The sequence below is a fragment of the Cynocephalus volans genome, chromosome 9 (genome assembly GCF_027409185.1).
Source record: "Cynocephalus volans isolate mCynVol1 chromosome 9, mCynVol1.pri, whole genome shotgun sequence".
Lineage (NCBI taxonomy): Eukaryota > Metazoa > Chordata > Mammalia > Dermoptera > Cynocephalidae > Cynocephalus > Cynocephalus volans.
In genome coordinates, this window is record NC_084468.1 from 92,359,865 (window position 1) to 92,380,752 (window position 20,888).

A 20,888-nucleotide genomic window follows, 5' to 3' on the forward strand; every position below is an offset into this window, starting at 1 on the left:
TTAAATAGAGTGAAATGGAATTTTATATTGGATTCCATTTTTTTCCATTCTCTTTAATTCTTCATATGTTTGAACTATCTAAATTTCACTTGTTGATTTTGATAGTCCTTCCCCAAATGATCATACTTATTTCAGATTACAGTCTTTCTGTTATCCTGATATAGTTTAATATAAACATTGAATAAACATTCTCTAGAAAATTCTAAGTGTAATATAATTCTAAAATTAAAGCATGATGTTGAAAAATAGTGAAAAGCATAGAAAGGGAATATGAAAATAGGGTTGAAGCATTTGGAACGGGGGGGAGTTTAACTACTAACTATAGAATGCATTGAATCAGAAGACCTAGTTTTGATTCTCACCTCTGTAACTTCTGTGACTTTGGACTAATTACTGTGCTTTTCACCTCAATTTTCTTATCTGTAAAATGGAGTAATAACCCTATTCTCCCTTTCTCATAGAGTGATTTCAAGGATAAGATATAATAAAAGTAAAAGTGTTTGTGAATTATGAGTTACTATGAAATATAAAAGATTACTGTATTTTATTTATTTACTGTAAATAACCATGATGGGGAGAATTTAAATAATATGTGACTAAAGAAATCACCTTTCACATGTGATATGAAATATTAAACACATATTTTAAAAATAATTTAAAATTGAGGAACTTTAGAGTTTTTTAGGTTATGTGACTAGAAACATAATCAGATGCACTTGCAGGGCTAATCCTATAGCTATAATTTAAGCAGCACCAAAATTCCCTGATATAGCATGAAATTCTTGTTCTTTCATTAATGGGATAGACCAGTGCTGCTCAAAGTATGTTTAATAGAGTATTAGTTCTCTGAAATATTATACAATTGTATGCCTAAAAATGTATAGGGTCAAAATTCTGGGTCAAATACATTTGAGAAGTCCTAGGTTTGGCCAAGTTAAATAGGCTTGTTAACTGTAAGACTTCTTAGTACTTTAATGTGCTAATGGTCATTGTATATCTGTAGGAGAGGCAAGTAATGTGCATCATTTCCCAAATATATTTAACTGTGGGATTACTTGACTCTTACAATGATTAGAGGTCATTGTAACCAACTTCAGGTCAGGCTGGGCTGAACTAAGACGTACAGAGACCACACTATACACAACCCAGTAGCCCTTACCAATTAGCTCTCATTGCATGGTTTTTAAGACTATTGAGTTGATCTTGGATTCTAGAATAGCCAGATGGAGACAGATGGAGGTTGGGGAGGGCAGAAAGTTTCTGGGAAGATTTAGAGCCAGAAAAGCAGAGCTAAGCAGTATATGCCTGTGTGGTCACCAGAGGTGTGCTGCAGGGGATTGCTAAAAAGTTGGAGCTGGATCACCAAAGACAAAAATCTGGTGTCAGAGTGGGGAGGAGCTACCTCAGAGCAAAGACAGTAAGACAAACTTTATACAGAACCCAAAGTAAAGGAAGTCAGGGGAAAATGCATTCTGGCCTAGCAATGTAATGAAATACTGTGCAACTTTTAACAATGATGTCTTTTGGAAAATATTTAATAACTTGGGGAAATGCCTCTGTTATAAAAATGTTAAGTGAAAAGAAGATACAAAATTGTATATACCATTTGACCCCAATTAGATATAACAATGCACAACTATGTATGTCTGGATGGATGTACATAAAAGTCAGGAAGAAAATAAGACCAAAATAGTAACCATGGATTTATCCAGCTTATGATACTTTGGATGATTTTCATTGCCTTTTTGTTATCCTCATGCAGTAATTTTTAAACTTTTTATATCCACTGTCATTGATAACAGTAATTTGTTATAGCAATAATTCATTAGGTGAGGGGGAAGTGGTAATAGAATCCCACTCTCCCCAGCAGGAGAGTGAGTTGTGTGTTTTGAGAAAGTAACTGAGGGGATTCTGATTCTTGATGATGTCAATTTTATTTTGGACATATTGGTTTTAAAAAGTTCATTAAAGATTTTATTTCTATTTTTTAAATTTATTTTTTATTAGCATATTAATTATTACAAATCATACTTATTTTTTACGCCCTTATCCAATCTCTTCCCTTTCCCCCACCCCCATAACCACAGATTTGTTCTCTCCATCTGGTAGATTAACTGTTCCTCTGTTGGTTTGTTGCCTAGATGATCTGTCCAGTACTGAGACAGGTGTGATCAAGTTCTCCCCTATTATCGTAAAGCAGATTCTTCTTCTGTTACTCTGGAGTGTGCTTTGTGGAGAGAGAGGACCTCTTTTTTGGGTCTCTGCTGGTGCCTCTCCTTGTGTCAATGCAGTTGAGAGTCTGGTGTGCCATCTGCATGGTGGCTGTGACTGCTGCTATAGAGACTAGCCTCTTTTGTGGCAGCCATGCCATGGCAATTGCAATGGCTATGGTGGACTACCCATGTGGAAATGGTGTTTTTAGTGTGCTCTTTATCTGGTCACAGCTGGTTAGGCTTCCCCTAGATCCATGCCTCAGGCTCCTGGCTGGGTCCTGGGGCAGTGGGGGCAGCTTACTTAGTTGTGGCTGGGTTCAGCTTCTCCCAGCTGTATGCCTCAAGTCCCCAGCTGGGTCCCAGAGCAGCGGCGGCAGCCTTAGGTTTGGCTTGCAGCTGGGTCTGGCTTCCCCTGGCTACCATGCCTCAGGACCCCCTCCTCCTTGACTTCTGTTTTTAATTTTTCAAATTTTTCTTTACAATTGAATGTTTAAGATATGTCTAATATTCGCTAGGAAACTCAAATTGCCACTAGGAATATAATAATATCACTTGGACCACAGAGCAGATTTTTTTTCAGTGTCGGAACCCCATTTGAACCAGGATAACCTAGGATGCTTATTTAAAATGTAGATTCCTAGTCCCTATAGCACATTTACTAAATCAGACTTTTAGGGAAAGTACTTCTTAGTTTTCTATGTGCATACAAATCACATGGGGATTGTTAGAATGAGGACTCTGATTTGGTGGGTCTGGGGACCTGAGATTCTGCATTTCTTACACGGTCACAGGTCATGCTGCTGATCTGCAGACCACACTTTGTATAGCAGGGCTTCTAAAGCATAATGGCAGCTCTAACCCAGCAGAACCGTGTCTTGGATGGGGACAAAATTAGCCAGATGTAGGATGCTTAAAATACAGCAGTTATGCTTAGGCATGCATCCACTCATATAAAATATAGAGGAAGAGTGTTATAGAAGCAAGATTATAGAATATAATGTAATCAGTAAGTATCAGGTGCTCTTATGAGTGGCCATATCAGAGAACCAGCCTTAATGTTGCTGTTATTGTAGAACATGAGAGTGTGCTGAAATGCCAAGTGCCCAGCAATAAGAAGAAAATTGGTTCTTTTGTTACTGATTGATGCTGTGCTGCATACTGTCCTGAGGTTTTTTTCCCCTCATTTCTCTTCTACAGATTTTATAGTCTGGCTAGTTGGATCACATTGTTCTTAGTCATAGAAATATTATGGTTTCTTTTTCTGATTCTGTGTAGTGATGAGTAAAAAGATTGTTTCTGCTGAAGGGTGAAAAGGTCTTCAAACTAGTTTACTCTCTAGTAAACAGTAAGGCCTATAGACACCCTGAGAAGGTGCCTGACATCTCCCTGAAGATGAAATTTCTGCCAGTGTTTTGAAGGAGTGAGTCATTGCTACTTACAGGTCAGGATCTTGTGCTGTGAATTCTGAAAGTTTTCAAGATTTTTGATTTATATTTTAATTGGATCCTATGGCGGCTGGTAAAGAAAAATAGTTCTCTTCAGAAAATATAAATTGAGTTCTTGGTGAATGTGACCAAAGACAGAAATCAGATTTTTAAAAAATTACATGTACATTTGTCTATAGAGTTAAAATTAAATATTAAATATTATAAATATGATAAATAACATAAAATTAAATATTAAAAATATTGTGATTTGGGGCATGTCACTAAATCTTTCAAATGCCTTTATTTCCTTATCTGTAAGTCGGGGATAATAATAGTATCTACCTCATTGGGCTGTTGTGAGAATTAGATAAAAGTGTGCTTTAAAACTCTTACCATCTTCTGTAATATCTAATTTGAAAGTAAAAAAATTTTACCATAGTACTTGGCACATAAAAACTTAATAGATATTTAACTATTACTACTACTATTGATTTTGAATTTATTTATATAGTAATGATAGCATGTCCTGCTTAATTCACTTATTTCATAAAAAGATAGCTGTATGTTGTGTTCTAGTTCTGAGTTTATATTTTTCTGATGCTTTTTATTATGGTTCGTTACAATTTTAATGTTATTTTTGGCTAACCAGATCCTTTTGAAACCAATTGATTTGCGAGCTTGAACTCTTATGCACAGAAAATGAAAATAAGAACTGCTACTTGATATATCCTTTGCTTATTACCAAATAATTGGAATATCATCTTTCATTTAGTTGTTTATAGTAACAATTTAAATAGTTGTGATGTTAAAATAGAGACAATACCACGTCAACTTACTGTGAAAATAATGACAATAGCCTTTTCAGAGATGAATCTGTCTAGATGGGAAAAACTTCCATGATGGCTCTGAAGAATATTGGAAATGAAAACTTGCCTTCTTTCTTTAAATAGATCTTTTGTTCTGAGCACACCGACACCTGTTGCTTACAGCATGTGGGCTTCTGTTTCCGCCCAGGAGGTATTCGTGCTACACTCAGTCCGGGCAGCTTTTACTGGAGAGTCTGCTTACCCCCTGCATTCTGGTTTTTAGAACTCAGTCTGGCAGAGCCTAACCCTCATGATTTCCTTTGGCTTGGAAGAGGAAAGGAGAACAAAACCCATCAAGTGTTCTCTTGACCTGGAAAAGTTGTGTTATCATCTTTACAGTCATACTTAGAAAAGAACTATCATTTAGATATCCTATTCTCCTGGTATTTCTCCAGAGAGTGCCTCAGAGTTCTTCTGAAGCTTTATTAAAAATATATACAATACAAAAAGGAGATGTAAGCATGTCACAAAAATTGCGCTCATTACTGAGTAGCTGTGTCTATGTTCCACTTTTCACCCTTAATATTTTCCAGTTCTGCTCTTTACTTGCAGCCCAAAGGTGTCTTTTGAACTTTGTAGATTCTTTCTATGGGATGGAAGCTTTGGCAAACAAGGTCTTATTTCTGTGGAGCCCAGCAACTCTTTTCTTTTTGCTAGTAATCAATAGATGGCTAAGAATTTTCTCTAAAGTGGATAAAGAAATTGCAGAAACTCATTTCCAGTCCTTTTACTTGCTTCTCTTTGGCCATTTATAGCTATGACGCTCATGTTCTGCTTCTGGAGAGAGAGCAGGGGGAGGGGAAGACAGGGAGGGAGAGCTGCCTCATCAAAGCCTTGCCATTCATCTCCACGCTCCAGTGTGCACTCTCTAAAAATCTCAAGGTTTTGCCACTAGAAAGAGCCTTCAGAATATCAGGGTAGTATATACGTACCATTGTCTTCAATGAACTAAACCCCAAAGCACAGAAGGAATTTAAGACTGTTATCTTTAATCTTTTAGTCCAACAACAAATGCCAGAACTGGCCTGGGTAATGCCATGGGAACCACCTTAGAACAGAAACAGAATTTGCAAACCTACCTCTAAACATTTTGCTAAAATTACTTGTTGCAAGAAGTTTGGCAGTGGGAGGTATATGTGATAGTATTTACATTTCCTTCTCTGTGCTTACTCTTAATGATTTCTGGATAAAAATATACTATTGACTGGGGAACCTCATTTATGAACATAGGTTATATATTAATATTATCACATCCCTGGGGAAAATGTGTTTAATAGAAAGTTCTGGGCCAGTGCTTCTTACAAGAACTTTCCTGTGTCTTTTTGCGGCTGATTCCTCCCACTGGCCCCAGGGGTCCGCAACAATTGTCAAAAAGTACCGTGCTCCTCAGCCCAGTCCAGCCGTGGTTTTGTACGGCTGTCTGCTTGTTTCAGTTCCTGTACATTCCCTTTCTTCTGTTCATACAGAAGGTTGTAAGAAGTGACAGGCAAGAAATATTTTTGTTGGATGAAACATTGACCAATGGTAGAAAAAAAATTTTTAAGTATATGAACATTTGTTTATGTTCATTTTAGTCACAACTGCCCTATGACACCCACTCTCTCCTTCTTTCTGTTCATTCTGCAGGCTACAAATGGTAATTTTAACATGCAGACCTGATCTTGGCACGTCTCTGTTAAAATCCTTCAGAGGCTTCCGCTTTCCACCACAATAAAGTCCAAAGTATTTACAAGGCTTTAAAAGGTCCTACTAGTCATTTATTTTAATTAACATTTTCTGCATTGATTAAAATAGCTCCCTTGAATAAAAAAAAATGTTTGAGTTTCACAAGCATATTTTAATTTCATAGCCTCACATTTAACAACAGGTGTCAAGACTATTCAAAGTTCTTTTTGAGCAATCAAAATACAAATAATAGACACAAAGTTGCTATGTATATGTACTCTGACAGAATCCTCTTTTATTTAGATGTTCTAGTTAAGTTTTTTTCATAATTAAAATTTTTTAACAAGCAATCTTAAAAGTATAGAATTACAAAAGACAAAATGAACCAACAAATGAAAAAGACATCACTTTTATTTTCAATACTTGGGCTGCCGCTTATTAGTATATTGGCATCTTGGTGTATTTCTTTTCTTTTTTAAAATTTACTCTTTTATTTTTATTTTTTAAATTTTTATTGAATCCAAATTGATTATACATATATTGGGGGTTCAACATTGAGATATGTTGAGCAAATCAGTATTACTAGCATATATATTGTTACAAATTGTAATTATTCTTTATGCCCCTTGTCTAATTCCACCTCATCCCCCTTTCCCTCCCCCCTCTAATCACCCTAGATTTCTTCTCTCCCTCTGAAAGAATAATGGTTACTCTATTGATTTGCTGCCCAAATGATCTGTCCAATGCTGAGAGGCGTGATCAGCTCCCCCAATACTATCGTAGAGCAGATGTCTCTTCCATCACTCTGAAAATGGGCTCTGTGGGGGGAGAGATCCTCCTCCTTTCTTTGTCTCTGCTGGTGACTCTCCTTGTGTAAACTCACTCCAGTGGCTGGTGGACCATCTGGGTGGTGTTTGCGGCAGCCATGGTTATCGGGGTGGCTGAGGGGCCACCCACATCGAGGAGATGTTTTTGGCCTGCTCCATAGTGCTGGCAGTGTGCCTGGTTGTGGAGAGTAGGGCTGGCAGTGTGCCTGGTTGTGGAGAGTGTCCGATCCCCAGTTCCATTCCACGGTCCCCAAGTGGGTCCCAAGGCACTGGCACACTGTTCCTGGTTGTGTGAGGGGGATCTGGTCCCTTCTCCATGCCCCGGGTCCCAGGGCAGGCCCGATGTGCTGGCATGGGGTGGCTGGTTGTAGGAGGGGGGTCCGGTCCTCGGTTCCATACCCCGGGACCCCAGGAAGGCCCCAGGGAGCTGGCACGGGGTGCCTGGTTGTGGGAGGGGGTCTGATCCCCTTCTCAATACCCCAGATCCCCAGGCAGGCCCTGAGGTGCTGGCACTATGTGCTTGGTTGTGGGAGGGGGTCCGGTCCCCTTATCCATGCCCCGGGTCCCAGGGCAGACCCCAAGGTGCTGGTGCAGTGTGCCAGGTTGTGGGAGAGGGGTCCGGTCCCCTTCTCCATGCCCCTGGTCCCTGGGTGGGCCCTGAGGCTCTGGGACGGTGTGCCTGGATGTGGGAGGGAGGTCCACTCCCCTTCTCCATGCATCAGGCCCCTGGGCAAGGCCATGATGTGCTGGTGCAGTATGCCTAGTTGTGGGAGGGGGGTCCAGTCCCCTTCTCCATGCCCTGGCTCCCAGTGTGGGCTCCAAGGCACTGGCATGGTGTGCCTGGTTGTGTGAGGGGGGTCTGTTCCCTTCTCCATGCCTTGGGCCCCCAACTGGGTCCCGAGAAACTGGCACAGTGTGCCTGGTTGTGGGAGGGGAGTCCGGTCCTCTTCTCCTTGTGTTGGGTCCTTGGGCAGGCCCCGAGGTGCTGGAGAGGTGTGCCTAGTTGTGGGAGGGAGGTCTGGTCCCCTTCTCTGTGCCTCGGGCCCCCAAGCTCCAATCCTCTGGTTCCTGGGTGGGGTCCTGAGGTGCTGGTAGTATGAGTGGTTGTGGGCAGGGTTCGGACCCCTGGCTCCATACCTTGTGTCCCTTGGTTGGCCCCAAGGCATTGCTGGTGTGCCTGTGCTGGAACTAAGTTTTTGTCCTTTGCTTGCTTGCTTTTAACACAGAGGATCTTCCTGTGGGAACCAGTACTTGAGATGTGTGGTTGAGGTAAATTGTTGCTTTGCTGCTGTTTCCCTAGGGAAGACTTTTTGTGCAGCTCAGGGTTTAATGGTTGACCTTATAGGTACTTCCAGCTCTCCAGATACTCGGTGCACCTGGGTTGTGTAGAAACCTGATCTGGGCCTGAGTTTTTTCATCAAACTGCACCCCATGCAATTCTGCATTCCCAACCAGTCTCCTCTGAGTGGTCCTGCGCTCACTGGGGGGCGGATTGGCTGTCCTTGCTGTGTCCCAGTGTTCTCCTGGTGAGCCCATCTCCCCTGCCACCCATGCTCCAAACACTTCCCATGGGACGGGCCCTGCGCCAGTCCCTTGCAATGACTCACCTGCCTCTGAATGGGTCCCCTTTTTCAGCTGTTCCGGCTCCTCGCTCCTGCGTGGGTCCATGGGAACACTATTAGTGGTCTTGCTGTCCTGGGGGCCACCAAAGTCCTTTTCTCTCCTCTGGCTTCCAAGTAATTCCATCTAAAGGGCACAGCTGTGGCTTCTGCCAGCTCCGGCTCCATGTGCTCCAGCATTAAAGCAGCCGTGGGCCAAAACGCTGAGAGCAGTTTTTTCTTTCTCTTATCGTGGTTTTTCTTGCCTTCATGAACTCCGTAGGTCTCTCCTCCTCTTCATCTGAGCTCCAGCGGCCCTACCTTGGCTAATATTACATTTTTATAGTTGTAAATTCGGAGTGACACTGGGGACGATCTATTCTGCCATCTTGACTGGAACTCTGGTGTATTTCTTATTACTCTTTCCTAGACCTTTTTAAAATTTGTTTTTCTTGTGTGTAATTGAGATAGTAAGATAATACTGCCTGAATGATTTTTTTTGTACTACTTCCTATTATTTCGTTTAATATTTTCAAATAAACTAAAATATATGGGTAGCATACCTTCTCTTGACACTTCAGTGAAAAGCTCTTAGTAATTCATACTGGTATGTGTGAGGAACGAGAATTAGTTAAGTACTTTGGCAGTGTTACAGAGGAGAGCACACACAATTGTAAGAACTGATAGCTGCTGAGCAATTTCGGTCTCTAAATTCCTTGGAATGTTTCCCTATGAATTGCAATGAAGGTGTACATGATCATATGCTGCAAAATTAAATAGTTCTTGAAAACCAAGCACCTAAAGTATTATGAACCATCTGATGCTTTACAAGTTGTTAGATGACTAATTCTTTGGGTTGCTGTTTTCCAAATGTATGATCTCATCCCATGTCTCTTTCTCCATTTCTCAGCATTGTCCAGCCACTGTAAACCTGTAAACTCCTTTCTCTAAATGTTCCGAGCACCATCTTTATACTTGCTGCCTGCAGCCCCATCCGAATGCTATGATTTTGCTTGGAAAGTTCCACATCTTTCCTCTCTCAGTAGAACCGTGCTTCCTCAGAGAGGACCTCCCTTATCTTCCTTTATAAAACCTGCCCAAGCCCCCTGTGCCAGGAAACCTTTGTATGATCTTCCCCCTCTATATCCAGACTCTATTTGCCATTTGGCACCCCTTTGTCGGCAGAATTAGGGGGGCTTGAAAATTGTCATGATGCCCTAGAATATGGTACTTCAAGAGTTGAGCTATTTCATTTCAGAGATGATTTGCATAAGTTAGAAGAAGAGAAGGGAATGATTGTTCTATAAGATTTCTATACCTTTCTCTATGTCATGAGAAATGAAGCATGCTTGCCTACAACTTTGTAATATTTCTAGTAAATAATAGAGGCATTCCCACTCTCAGAGCCCCAAACGAGGAAAGGAAAGGAAAGCTGTAATTGGATGTCATTTCTGTCAGTCATTTGAGGTATAAAAGAGGGAGGCAAGTTGCCCCACCCCCCAGGGCACCCATGATCAGGTTGTGTCCCTAGAGCTTCCCGTCTTCCATCCCTGTCCGGCGGGGTATATGTGAGTGTGTGTTGTGAGAGGGGAAGGGGCTTCATTGTTTTGTGAAAAAAAATTCAGAAGTAGTAAGCTAAAAACAATTAGTGAAAATATTATGGAATTATTGTTTAATTTTAAAAATTCTTACCAGAAATAGTAGGAACATCACTGAAAAAAGAGCCCTTTTGATTGATGTTCATTTCATGGTGTTCTACATCTTTTACTCCCTGCCTTATAAAAATAGAACTAATTAATTGAATTTCTGGCAAAGAGAAGGGAGTATTTCCTGGCCTTTAGCCAAGAATTCCCCTCGTCATCATGAACATGCCCACGCACCCCCCTGCTCCCCAACCCAGTTACTCTCTGTGACATCTTCTGGCATTTTTCCTTCCTATCCCTTAACAAAATTTAGAATTACAGTGTTCATTTATCTCCATGTTTAATGTCTTCTTCTCCCAGCAGAATTCAGGCACATAAGATCCAGGTCCGTGTTGGTCTTGTTCATCCCGTTCACCCTGTCTCCTAGGTGCCTACCACAGTTCTTGGCATTTAGTTGGCAATCAAATATACGTTGGATGAATAAATAAATGGTTTAAAGGAATCAATTATATTTAAAAGTGGATTCTTAAGCTCTGTCCCACTTGTGTTGTTTGAGCAAAAGTGTTGACAAAGTACATGAGTTTCTAACGGGATCTTTGCATTCACTCAGTAAACACTTATTGTCTGTCACCAGGTCAAGCCCTGGAAATGCCATATGAATAAGATGTCATTGATGCCCTCCAGGACCTCAGAGACTAGCAGAGGGACAGACACATGTGGCTGTAAATAACTGCAGTTCTTTATGAAAGCGCGTAATAGAGGCATGTAAACCTGAGTTGTTGGAGTACAAGAGAGAAGAATTCAGTTCTGCCTGGGGCGTGGAAGTTTTCACAAAGGCAGTGATATTTACGCTGGGCCTTGAAGGAAGAGGTGAAGTTTGGCAGGTTAATTAGCAGGAAAGAGCACGGGGGTCAGATACATGGAAATGAATGGCATGTTTGGACAGTACTGTGTATTTTGGTGGGGTGGACTGTAAATGCTACACCAAGAAGTTTGGATTTAATCTTAAAAGAGCCAGGGAACCTGCCCAAGCAGAGGAGCTAGGTAAGAAATATATATTAGAGAGTGCAGCAATGTGTGGAGTTTATTGGAGGGGAGCAGATGCTGTGGCTAGAAAGCCAAACCATCCACTGCAGTTGTAGGCATTTTCAGTTATAGATTTAATTTAAAGTTCATAATAATGTATCTTTCGTAGAGATGAATTTTAGAGTTTCATGGAGGTGACCATTTTGCTAGAAATTGGTAGCTCTTTTAAAATGTGTTTTCCAGATAAAGACTTTTTATTTTTATGTTGAATTTTTTCATTTTTTTTTTTTTAGGATAAGGACCAAGAACTTTTTGTTTGTTGTTTGTTTGTTTTGGCAGCTGGCCAGCACAGGTTTCCGAACCCATGACCTTGGTGTTGTGAGGCTGTCTTCTAACCCACTGAGCTAACTGGCTAGCCCTTTATGTTGAATTTTAGAAACTTTTGAAAATCATTCTTTTTAGGTTGTACCCAGATAAATGTTACAGTATAAATTACTGCAGAACAAACTTCTTGAATCTTCATGTGAAATGTTAATTCAATACTTTGGATTCTTCCAGATGAGTGGGATGCCTAGGTCTTTCCCCCCTGCCCCTTGTTAAAGGTAATGCCTGTTTATCGATACTTTATTCAAAAACAAATAAACCAAAAACCTCTCTCTTGCAGTTCCACGGCAGCCTTCAAATGACTTGTTTGAAATATTCGAAATAGAACGAGGAGTCAGTGCAGATGATGAAGCAAAGGATGATCCAGGTAGACTCATTCTCAGTACCGTTGTCATGACATTTGGTTTTTTCCCTCCATTTCATGAAAATAACTTTTAAATTGTTGATTGTTGGTACCATTTGGGAAAATTATACTTTTTTTTTTTTTAACAAATTAATTTCCTCTAGTTAAATCAGTTGAGCAAAGATAATTATAAATCACCATTTCCTTTTTAAAAAACATATCAAAGTATTACTTAAGCTGTGAGAAGGAAATCATATTTCATAAGTGTCGATATAACAAGGTCATAAGTTGGCAACACTTGTATGTTCTATTTTTATGGCTGAGCATACATACGCAATTGTGCTGAGAAAGGATTAATGTAATTTCCTTTTGATTTCATGGAAAGAAGTTCTGGTGGGACAGTTAAGTGTGGACAGGAGAAAACACTTGTTGTATAAATACCCCAAGTCTATAAATTCGTTTGTTTTTGTTTCTTGAGTTTGTGACCTACTCATCTTTCTGGTCATTTCCTTGTAGGTGTTCTGGTACACAGTTGTAATTTTGACCATGGACTTTGTGGATGGATCAGGGAAAAAGACAGTGACTTGCACTGGGAACCAATCAGGGACCCAGCAGGTAAAATCATTTCATCTAACTCTTTCTGGTACACATTTCAGTTTGATGGTATCTGAAGTCTTAGTTCCGTTAATCAAGTATAATGTAACACATCTCTGTGTTTACTTAATAAATGGGAAAGAAAGATCATGGTCAATATTTACATTTCATTTTCTTTAAGTGATCTAAATTTGTTAGCTATCAGCTAACATTATATATGGGAGAAAGGTACTTAATTAAAAGACCAGCTAATTTCTTTCAAAAGACTCGTTCTAGCATATAATTTTGTAGTGTCCCATTCCCAGGAATAAAAGAAAAAATATAATGGTATATCAGACATGTTAGTAGTCCCTGGTTGTTTTCTCAATTATGAGCTTTCAATTATGTCATTTTTTTTTTTTTTTAATTGGAGAGGTAGCAGAAGACGACCATGAAAACTTTTGTAAAGTTGCAATTATCTCTCTGAAAAAAGTTCACACTAACTTGGATGCTGGAGAAAATAGTTACAAATTACCTCTAATTACCACTACTTATTCCATAAGAGAAGGTTATCGGAAAGGTGGATTTAGACATGGTCTTTGGAAAATTAACAGAATTTTAAATTGCACAATTTCTATTAATCTAAAGTTTCAGTACTTATAAGATGTTTTGTCTTCTAGTTTCAGGAAGCAAAGCTACATATTCTTGGTTGTTTTTTTTTTTTTTTAGCTCCCCTCAGTAATTAAATCATTTATGGGTGAGGCCAACTTAATGGAACGGTGAGGAGTTTGGTTCCGTTTTTCGTTTTTATACTACTTACTCTAGAGTCCAAGAATAAAAGATACAAAGTGTGAAGAAATAGTCTGTTATTTTATTTATTTGAAAAGCCTAGTTCTTAGATACCTTGTATACCAGGTATATAGATTGAGCACAAAACACTCGTAAGTTAACTTGAGAGAGCTTATGATCTGTTAAACCAGTTTTTCTCAAATTTCAGAGTTCATACAGATCAGCTGGGGTGCCTGGTTAAAATGCAGATTTTTATGAATTTCTAACGGCTCCCTGGGGATACCTGTGGTGCTTGGTCCTCCGTGTACATTTTGAGTAGCAAGGTATAAAAAAATTAGTCCACTAATGTATTCATTAGATCCCACAAGATTGAAATATAACAGAGATATGTAAAAATAAAAATTTGAGGAAAACTTTTAAACATATGAATATTCAATAAATTCAAATGGGGTATTAGGTTTCATTTAGTTAGAAAATATCACTGAGCGCCTTACATGCAGTACTGTCACACTCATTCTCAGTCCCATTCTGGAAGTACTCTCTCATTTAAGGTTAACTCTGAGCAGGACAGTGTTATTGATGTCACAGGCATCTGTGAATGAGAAAGAAACCAACATATATGTAATACTGGCTATAGTCCTACCTCATTCATCTCTCATTAATTTTATTGAATCCTCTTATTCACCCTGTGAAGAAGGTGACACTGTCTTTATTTCACAAAGGCAATATTGATGCCCAGAGAGGTGACATAAGTTTCCTATGGCCAGAGCTAGAGCTAGAGAGTGGTGGACTGTAGTGTCAAACCCAGGTATCACTTCATGCCCAGGCCTCTCTGTACTACTCATGTACCCTCTTAGGCAATTCAGTGCCTGGACTATCTGCAGCATTTTTCTGGGTTTTTCCTCATGCCAGTCTGGCCCTGCTAGTAATGCTTGTGGTTGTGTGCAGGGTCTGATTAGCAGATCACAGGCCTATAGACCTGACTGGCCACTGGCCTGGAGTAGTTTGCTACAGAAGGAAGGATGTTTCACAGTCATGTATGACAGAATGCTGAATAATGTTTATGGCCAAAATAAATAACTCTTTCAAATAAGGTAGTAATTCATGCTAAACTCAGAAAAATTTATTGAACTTCTATGTAGGCAGTCTATGTAGATAATCAGTGTAAAATACTTAATTTTTGGAATTTAAACACTGTACTTTAGAACCAATTTAGTACTTTTCAACATTTTTTATTATTCATCACAGTTGTAAATGTTTAAATTTGTTGCGAACCGAAATTCCCTTTGCCCTCTGGTTGAAAATAAGAATGGTAGACAAAAGAAATGTTGAAATGGCCATTGGGCTGTGTGAGTACAGAACAAATTGAAAGGAGGTGGCGGCTGCTTAGGTGTTAGGATAACTCCTGATGATTGGATCTGGGCCCTGGAGGATGCTTTTCTAGAGTTAGTTTAGGTTTCTACCAACAACTTGGGTAAATTGGATATTGAACTTAGATACTGAAGACCAACTAACCAAATTGTGGTAGACTCAGAGCTGGTGAGGAAAGTGACTGTTGTGTGCTGACACAACCAGCATCCAAAAGATTAGATTAGTGGGTCACGGTTAAGTGGGTAAAATCTATTGGGGATGAATGCAAGGTATGGCTCCTAGCCCAGAAACCAACCATACAGCTGTGGGAGGGGGAGATGGGACTTAGCACTACACATGAACAACTTTAGAGTTTTAGTGGATAATGGAATCAATATGAGTGAACCGTATGATGTTCCTATCAAACATATGGGCCATTTCCATAGAAATATGGTATTTTTCCAGAATGGAAAATCCACTTTGGTTAAGTGGTTAATTCAATTTTGAGGGTTCCTTCAGGTTTGAGAATAGAGTTAATTGTTTGTCACTCAGAATAGAATGACCTGGCTGGAAAGGTATCTCAAAGCCTGTGAAAAACAGGTGAAGAAACCAGAATATTAAGCCTAGAGAAGGAATAATGGAGCAGGTTTGCTTTTCAAATTGACCCAGGGTTAGAGTTGCTCTCTGTGACTACAAGAGGATGAGAAGTAGGATCAATGGGTGAAAACTAGTAAATTCTGGTTCACTCTCAGAAAGAGCGTTTGAATGGTCAGAGGTGTCCAAAAAGAGAACAGGCTGATGTGGAGGGAGTGAGCTTTTTGTTGGAGTCATTTGACTGGGTGACATGTGGCTAGGTGTTGTTAAAGGGTTTTGAGTGTCAGATAAGGATTGGTTTAGAAAATCTCTTATACCAGCTCTGAGAGCCTCTGATTCAGAATAGAATGTCCCTAGTAATCCCAAGGAAATCAGTGAGGAGGGCTGTAGCCTGGAAAAAAGGATGTGAAGACCAAAAAGAATGGCAGGGTGTTGGATGAAAGGGTTAGGTGTGTGTGGCATGTCAGGATGGAATTGCAGAATATATTTTTAGAATATGTTGGGGAATTCTAACCCATATTCTGACAGAAAAATACTAACAAAGCTTACCTTTTCATGCCCATTTTTCTTCTAGGAAGTTCAGGTGGAGTTCTGTGTTTAAATGTGTGTGTATCACATGAGAAGGCCAGAAAATATAAGTAATTGAATAAATAATTTCTGTTCATTATTCTAACTACCAAGCTAATTGTTTTACTTGTTTCTATCCAGAATATACCATTTGTAAGAGAATATATATTTGGATTTTCAGTTATGACTGATTTTAATAATGTATAGTTCTTATCCAAGAGCTGTGCTCTTATGCTAATGTTTCTAAGAAAACCCTCGATTAAATAAACTTACAACCTTGAGAAATAGCTGCAAAATCAGTACATTTGCTAACAGCTCTTTCTGGTGCTACTAGGTTTTGTTTATCACATTCAGTCTTGAGCTTAATTATGAGATGTGAAATTAATACATTCCTCTAAGAAACAGAAAATTGTGCTGCTGACAGATGTGTTGTGCTGTAGGCATGTAGCTATGGCCCTGAGGACACACCGTTCCCCTGTAGATGTCAAGGCTAGACCTGGGCCACTTTTCTTGGAACTGTGATCTCTGGAGAATGAGGATAAAAGGGAACTGACTCAGCACACTGTCTGCTGATCGCTACAAGGGATTTATTTAAATATGTAACAATTATGCCAGCGTGTACATACAAGTATGTCTATTGCAGCATTAAAAACATTATTTTGAAATACATATAAATGGAAAAACAATGAAAATGAAAGCTCTCTACCATCCTGGCTTCCATTCACCCTCCCCAGATGTAGCCAGTTTCTTGGTTATTTTTCCAGAGATAAATTTTTGCACACAACGGCACCTTCTTCTGTACCTTGCTTTTGACAATGATATTATCTTGGAGTTAACAAGAAGAACATGGACTTTGAAGCCAGAATGCTTGGTCTGAAACCCAACAGCAACACTTACTAGCTTTGACCTTGAGTAGGTTACTTAAACACAGATAATCAATCTACCTGTTAAACATATATGTGAAGCATTTCAAGCAGTGCCTGACCCAGCGTTACCACTAAAATGGAAATAGCCATTATTGCTGAAGATCGTCCTGTATCAGGAAGAGCAGAACTGCAGTTTCTAGAGGAGAGAAAAGCAAAGGGTTGTAGACAGGAGATAGGGACAAAAATGCTAGATAGGAAATATAAGTTCTAGTGGTATAGAATTAAGCTAGGCATCTATAATTAACAATAATTTACTGCATGTTATCAAATGGCTAGAAGAGAGGAGATCAAATATCCTCATCACAAAGAAATGATTAAGTTTTGCAACGATGAATACTCTAATTACCCTGGTTAGATCATCATGCATTATGTACATGTATTAAAATATAATTCTGTACCCCACAAATATGTATAGTCAATACATGTTCATTAAAAAGAAAAAAAAAAGGAGATTGTCCTATTTCAGTACAGGCAGAGCACCCTACCCTCATCCTTATTACTGGCTAATCATTACGCGTTACTCGTCAGATGTACCGTAGTGTAATTACCCAGTCTTCGACTGAGGAACAGTTGTTTCCAGCCTTTTGGTAGTTTAGACAATTCTGCAGTGAATAACCCTGTACATATATCATTTCATATATGTTTGAATATATCTGTAGAATAGAATCCTGGATGTGGAATTGCTGGGTCAAAAGAGAATTTGCATTTTTGAATTTTGATAAATTTTACTACATTGCCCTTCATGGGATTGTAGCAATTTACACTCCCACCAACAATATTTGAGAACCATCCCCAACATGTTATAAAACTATTTTTAATCTTTGCCAAGCTAATAAGTGAAAAGACAATTCATTTTAATTTTAAGTTGCATTTCTTTTATTGTGAAAAGTTATATAGCTATAACTTTTATACATAGTTATAACTTCTATATAGTTAATGTATTTTACGTATATTTAAAAGTCATTTTTTTCTGCGATGTCCTTTATTTTTCTTTTGTGTTCTTTTTGTTATGGACTTGTAAAAGTTCTTTATATAAAAAGGAAAATTATCTTTTTTATGTGTTGCAAATATTTTTTGTTTTTTGTTTGACTATTTTATGGTATTTTTCATCTTAAAAAAGTGAAAATTTGGAAACAAATGTTCTTTAATAAGTAATTGGCTAATGATTAATGGCATACTTGCAGCTATGAAAAGTGTTTGTATTTGCTGACATAGAAAAATGGCTGTGATATATTTAATGAAAAAAGCAAGTTACAACACTGCAAATGTAGTATTACTTTTTCTTTTAAAAAATGCTCATATTTGTGTGTATTTGTGTGCATGTATATATATAGGATAAGTTCAGAAGTCAAAATGTTAGTAATTATCTCTGGGTTTTAGGATTATGGCTTACTTAAATTTTCTTTGTGCGTTTCTATTTTACATTTCTCTCTCTCCCATCAGCCCCCCTCCCCTTACAATGGGCATATATAACTTCTTTTGTTAGAAAAAAAGCTAAGCTATTTACATTCGAAGGGTAAATACCAGCAAACCACAATGATTTTATTTCTAACCCAGGCTGGTTTCTCAGCTACATCATAAAATACAAATAAAATCACTGCAAAACTCCCCAGGTCTTCCTTTGACCACACAGTTAGCAGGTTAAAGTAATGAACATTATGTTATTCACTTTATAAACTGAAATTGTAAAGGCACCAATCAGTACAGAATAAAAAATAAGTAAATTAGAATTTTATCACCTTTCTGGTCAAGATTTGCAATATTTGTTATTTATCACCCCTCCCCTAATCTTTTAGTTGTTGTGGTGTTTTAATCTGAATGAAAATATTTAATATAGTTTTATATTTAAGCTAGCATTTTAGAATCAGAAGGGGAATTTTTATTTAATAGTTAACTTGTTTGGGATGCTGGATCAATTTTTTCGTCAGTTACTGTTATAATTTTGTAACATTTTATTTTATTATAAAGGGAAGGAATTCTTCATAGTAAAAAAAACAAAACAAAAAACCTGATGCCCACAGAGCAGCTCTGTAGAGGAACAATTGTAATCTCATTTATTATATTTTAAATTTTGGAGTTTTAAGTACATACACAAAAAGATTATTTGAACCTCCTATTATGATGCCTTGGATTGTTAGACTGTCTTGTTTGTGGGCAGCATCTGGCAGAATATTAGTACAATATACATTCCACAGGAACTTAACATAATCCTTGTTTTCTTAAAACTTGCAAGTTAACTGTAATAACCTTGTATCTTAGTCTTAACCAGTATACCTGTGATGATTCAAAAGCTGACTATGAGGGAGACATTTAAAATACACGTAAATGTTTTGGCCCAAAATATTGTTTGGATTCATTTGTGGGGGAAGGGTAGGGGTGACACGAAGATCAGAAATTGTGTTTGTTTTTAGTGATTCAAGTACATGAGTCAAGGATGCATTTCCCTGCAGTTTTTTGCTGTATTCTTGAAACATCATTCATTTATTCAACAAACGACCTTAAGCACCTGCTATACATTAGGAGTGTAATGGGAAAGTTTGGGGAAAAGGTTGGTTCTGACTTCAGATTGTTCACAGCCTCTTGGGTAGCACTTAGCACAGGGCCTGGCACATAATACACAAACATCTCCCACAACCTGTGAGACCTCAGAAGGGACTGGGTAGAGGAGAAGGCACTTGAATGAGAAGACATCCCAAATCTTATCATGTCTTGTATAAATTAAGCATAAGAAAGAGATAATGGTTTATCTTTTAACTGAAAAATAAATGGGGTTCCTACCAAAACAGATACATGCATCCATATTTTTCCCATGGACAAATCAAAGCTGAAACACATACTGTGTTTTTTAGTTGGCTGAGATAAAACAGCCTGAGGGGAATGTCATTTGTACATGAATTGAGTTTAAAAATAATACTTGCAACTTTATCTCTCTTGAGAAGCAGCATCGCCACTTCACTGCTGCCTAAACTTTTTTTTTTAATTATAGTTTTCTAACAGAGGGAAGCAAACTCTGCAGCCGTAGGGATTTGAGGACATCATCAAAGTGATCTGTCTAAAGTGCAGGTTTTTATTAATACTTTGTGTTCATGTATATGCAATAAAATATATGTGTAAAATAGATATAATATTAATAGATTTGTTTTAGTATAAAAATGTTTTAAACTACTTACCTCCGAATGAAATTGATGCTCCAGGAAGATGTGTAGGGTTTCCAGAACACCTCTGTGTCTTCCTGGGGTTAGGTGTACACCAGTGTGAGAAGCTTAGCAAACTCTGAGACTTTTTAAAAAAGGCTTTTGTATTTAGAGATTTAATAAAAAAAAGTGGAGGGAAGAGGGAATAAACAGATTGGGTGCCCTTTAAATCACCATGTGCTTTATTGCCTAGAAATTAATCATCCACATAGAAAATTCTTCCTGGAAATCTAAGGTCAGTTCTACCAAACCACTCAGCTAGCTTGGCAGGGGATGTTGGACAACATAATCATAAATTGGTGAGGATCAGAAGGTGGCGAATGTGTGTATGTTTGTGAATACCCATGTGTGTCTGATCATATTCCACTGGAAATATTCATAGTGCTTGGTTTACTAATTATTTGTGTCCTTGGCATAACTTCTACTCTCCATGAGCAAAGTGAGTGTTTTCTGTAAACACAAACCAGAGAATTTAAGACAGACATAGAATGTCCTATTTTTCTCCTTCAAAAATCTGCAGTTCTTTACAGATGACTGTCACAGTCTGAGGTTCATTAAGACAAAAAATTAAAACTCCTGTCCATGCTGTTTGTGCTGGAAAGAGGTATTGGCACGTACACACACAGCCCTGCTTTTCCCATTCCAGGTGGACAATATCTGACAGTGTCGGCAGCCAAAGCCCCAGGGGGAAAAGCTGCTCGCTTGGTGCTACCTCTCGGCCACCTCATGCATTCAGGGGACCTGTGCCTGTCATTCAGGCACAAGGTGACTGGGCTGCACTCTGGCACGCTCCAGGTGTTTGTGAGAAAACACGGTGCCCATGGAGCAGCCCTGTGGGGAAGAAATGGTGGCCATGGCTGGAGGCAAACACAGATCACCTTGCGAGAGGCTGACGTCAAGAGC

The 20,888-nt window shown here is 38.7% G+C and overlaps 1 protein-coding gene across 3 annotated transcripts in view; it reads left to right on the top strand.

Moving 5' to 3' along the window:
- NPNT (nephronectin) overlaps window positions 1–20,888 on the top strand; it is a 76,875-nt gene that overhangs the window by 51,514 nt on the left and 4,473 nt on the right. For 2 of the 3 annotated variants that reach the window (XM_063107624.1, XM_063107625.1), the window contains 3 exons: window positions 11,930–12,016; window positions 12,509–12,607; window positions 20,632–20,888. In XM_063107624.1, the coding sequence (XP_062963694.1) occupies window positions 11,930–12,016; window positions 12,509–12,607; window positions 20,632–20,888 (443 nt within the window). The remainder of the gene's footprint in view (window positions 1–11,929; window positions 12,017–12,508; window positions 12,608–20,631) is intronic. The other variant, XM_063107626.1, reaches the window with a different exon arrangement.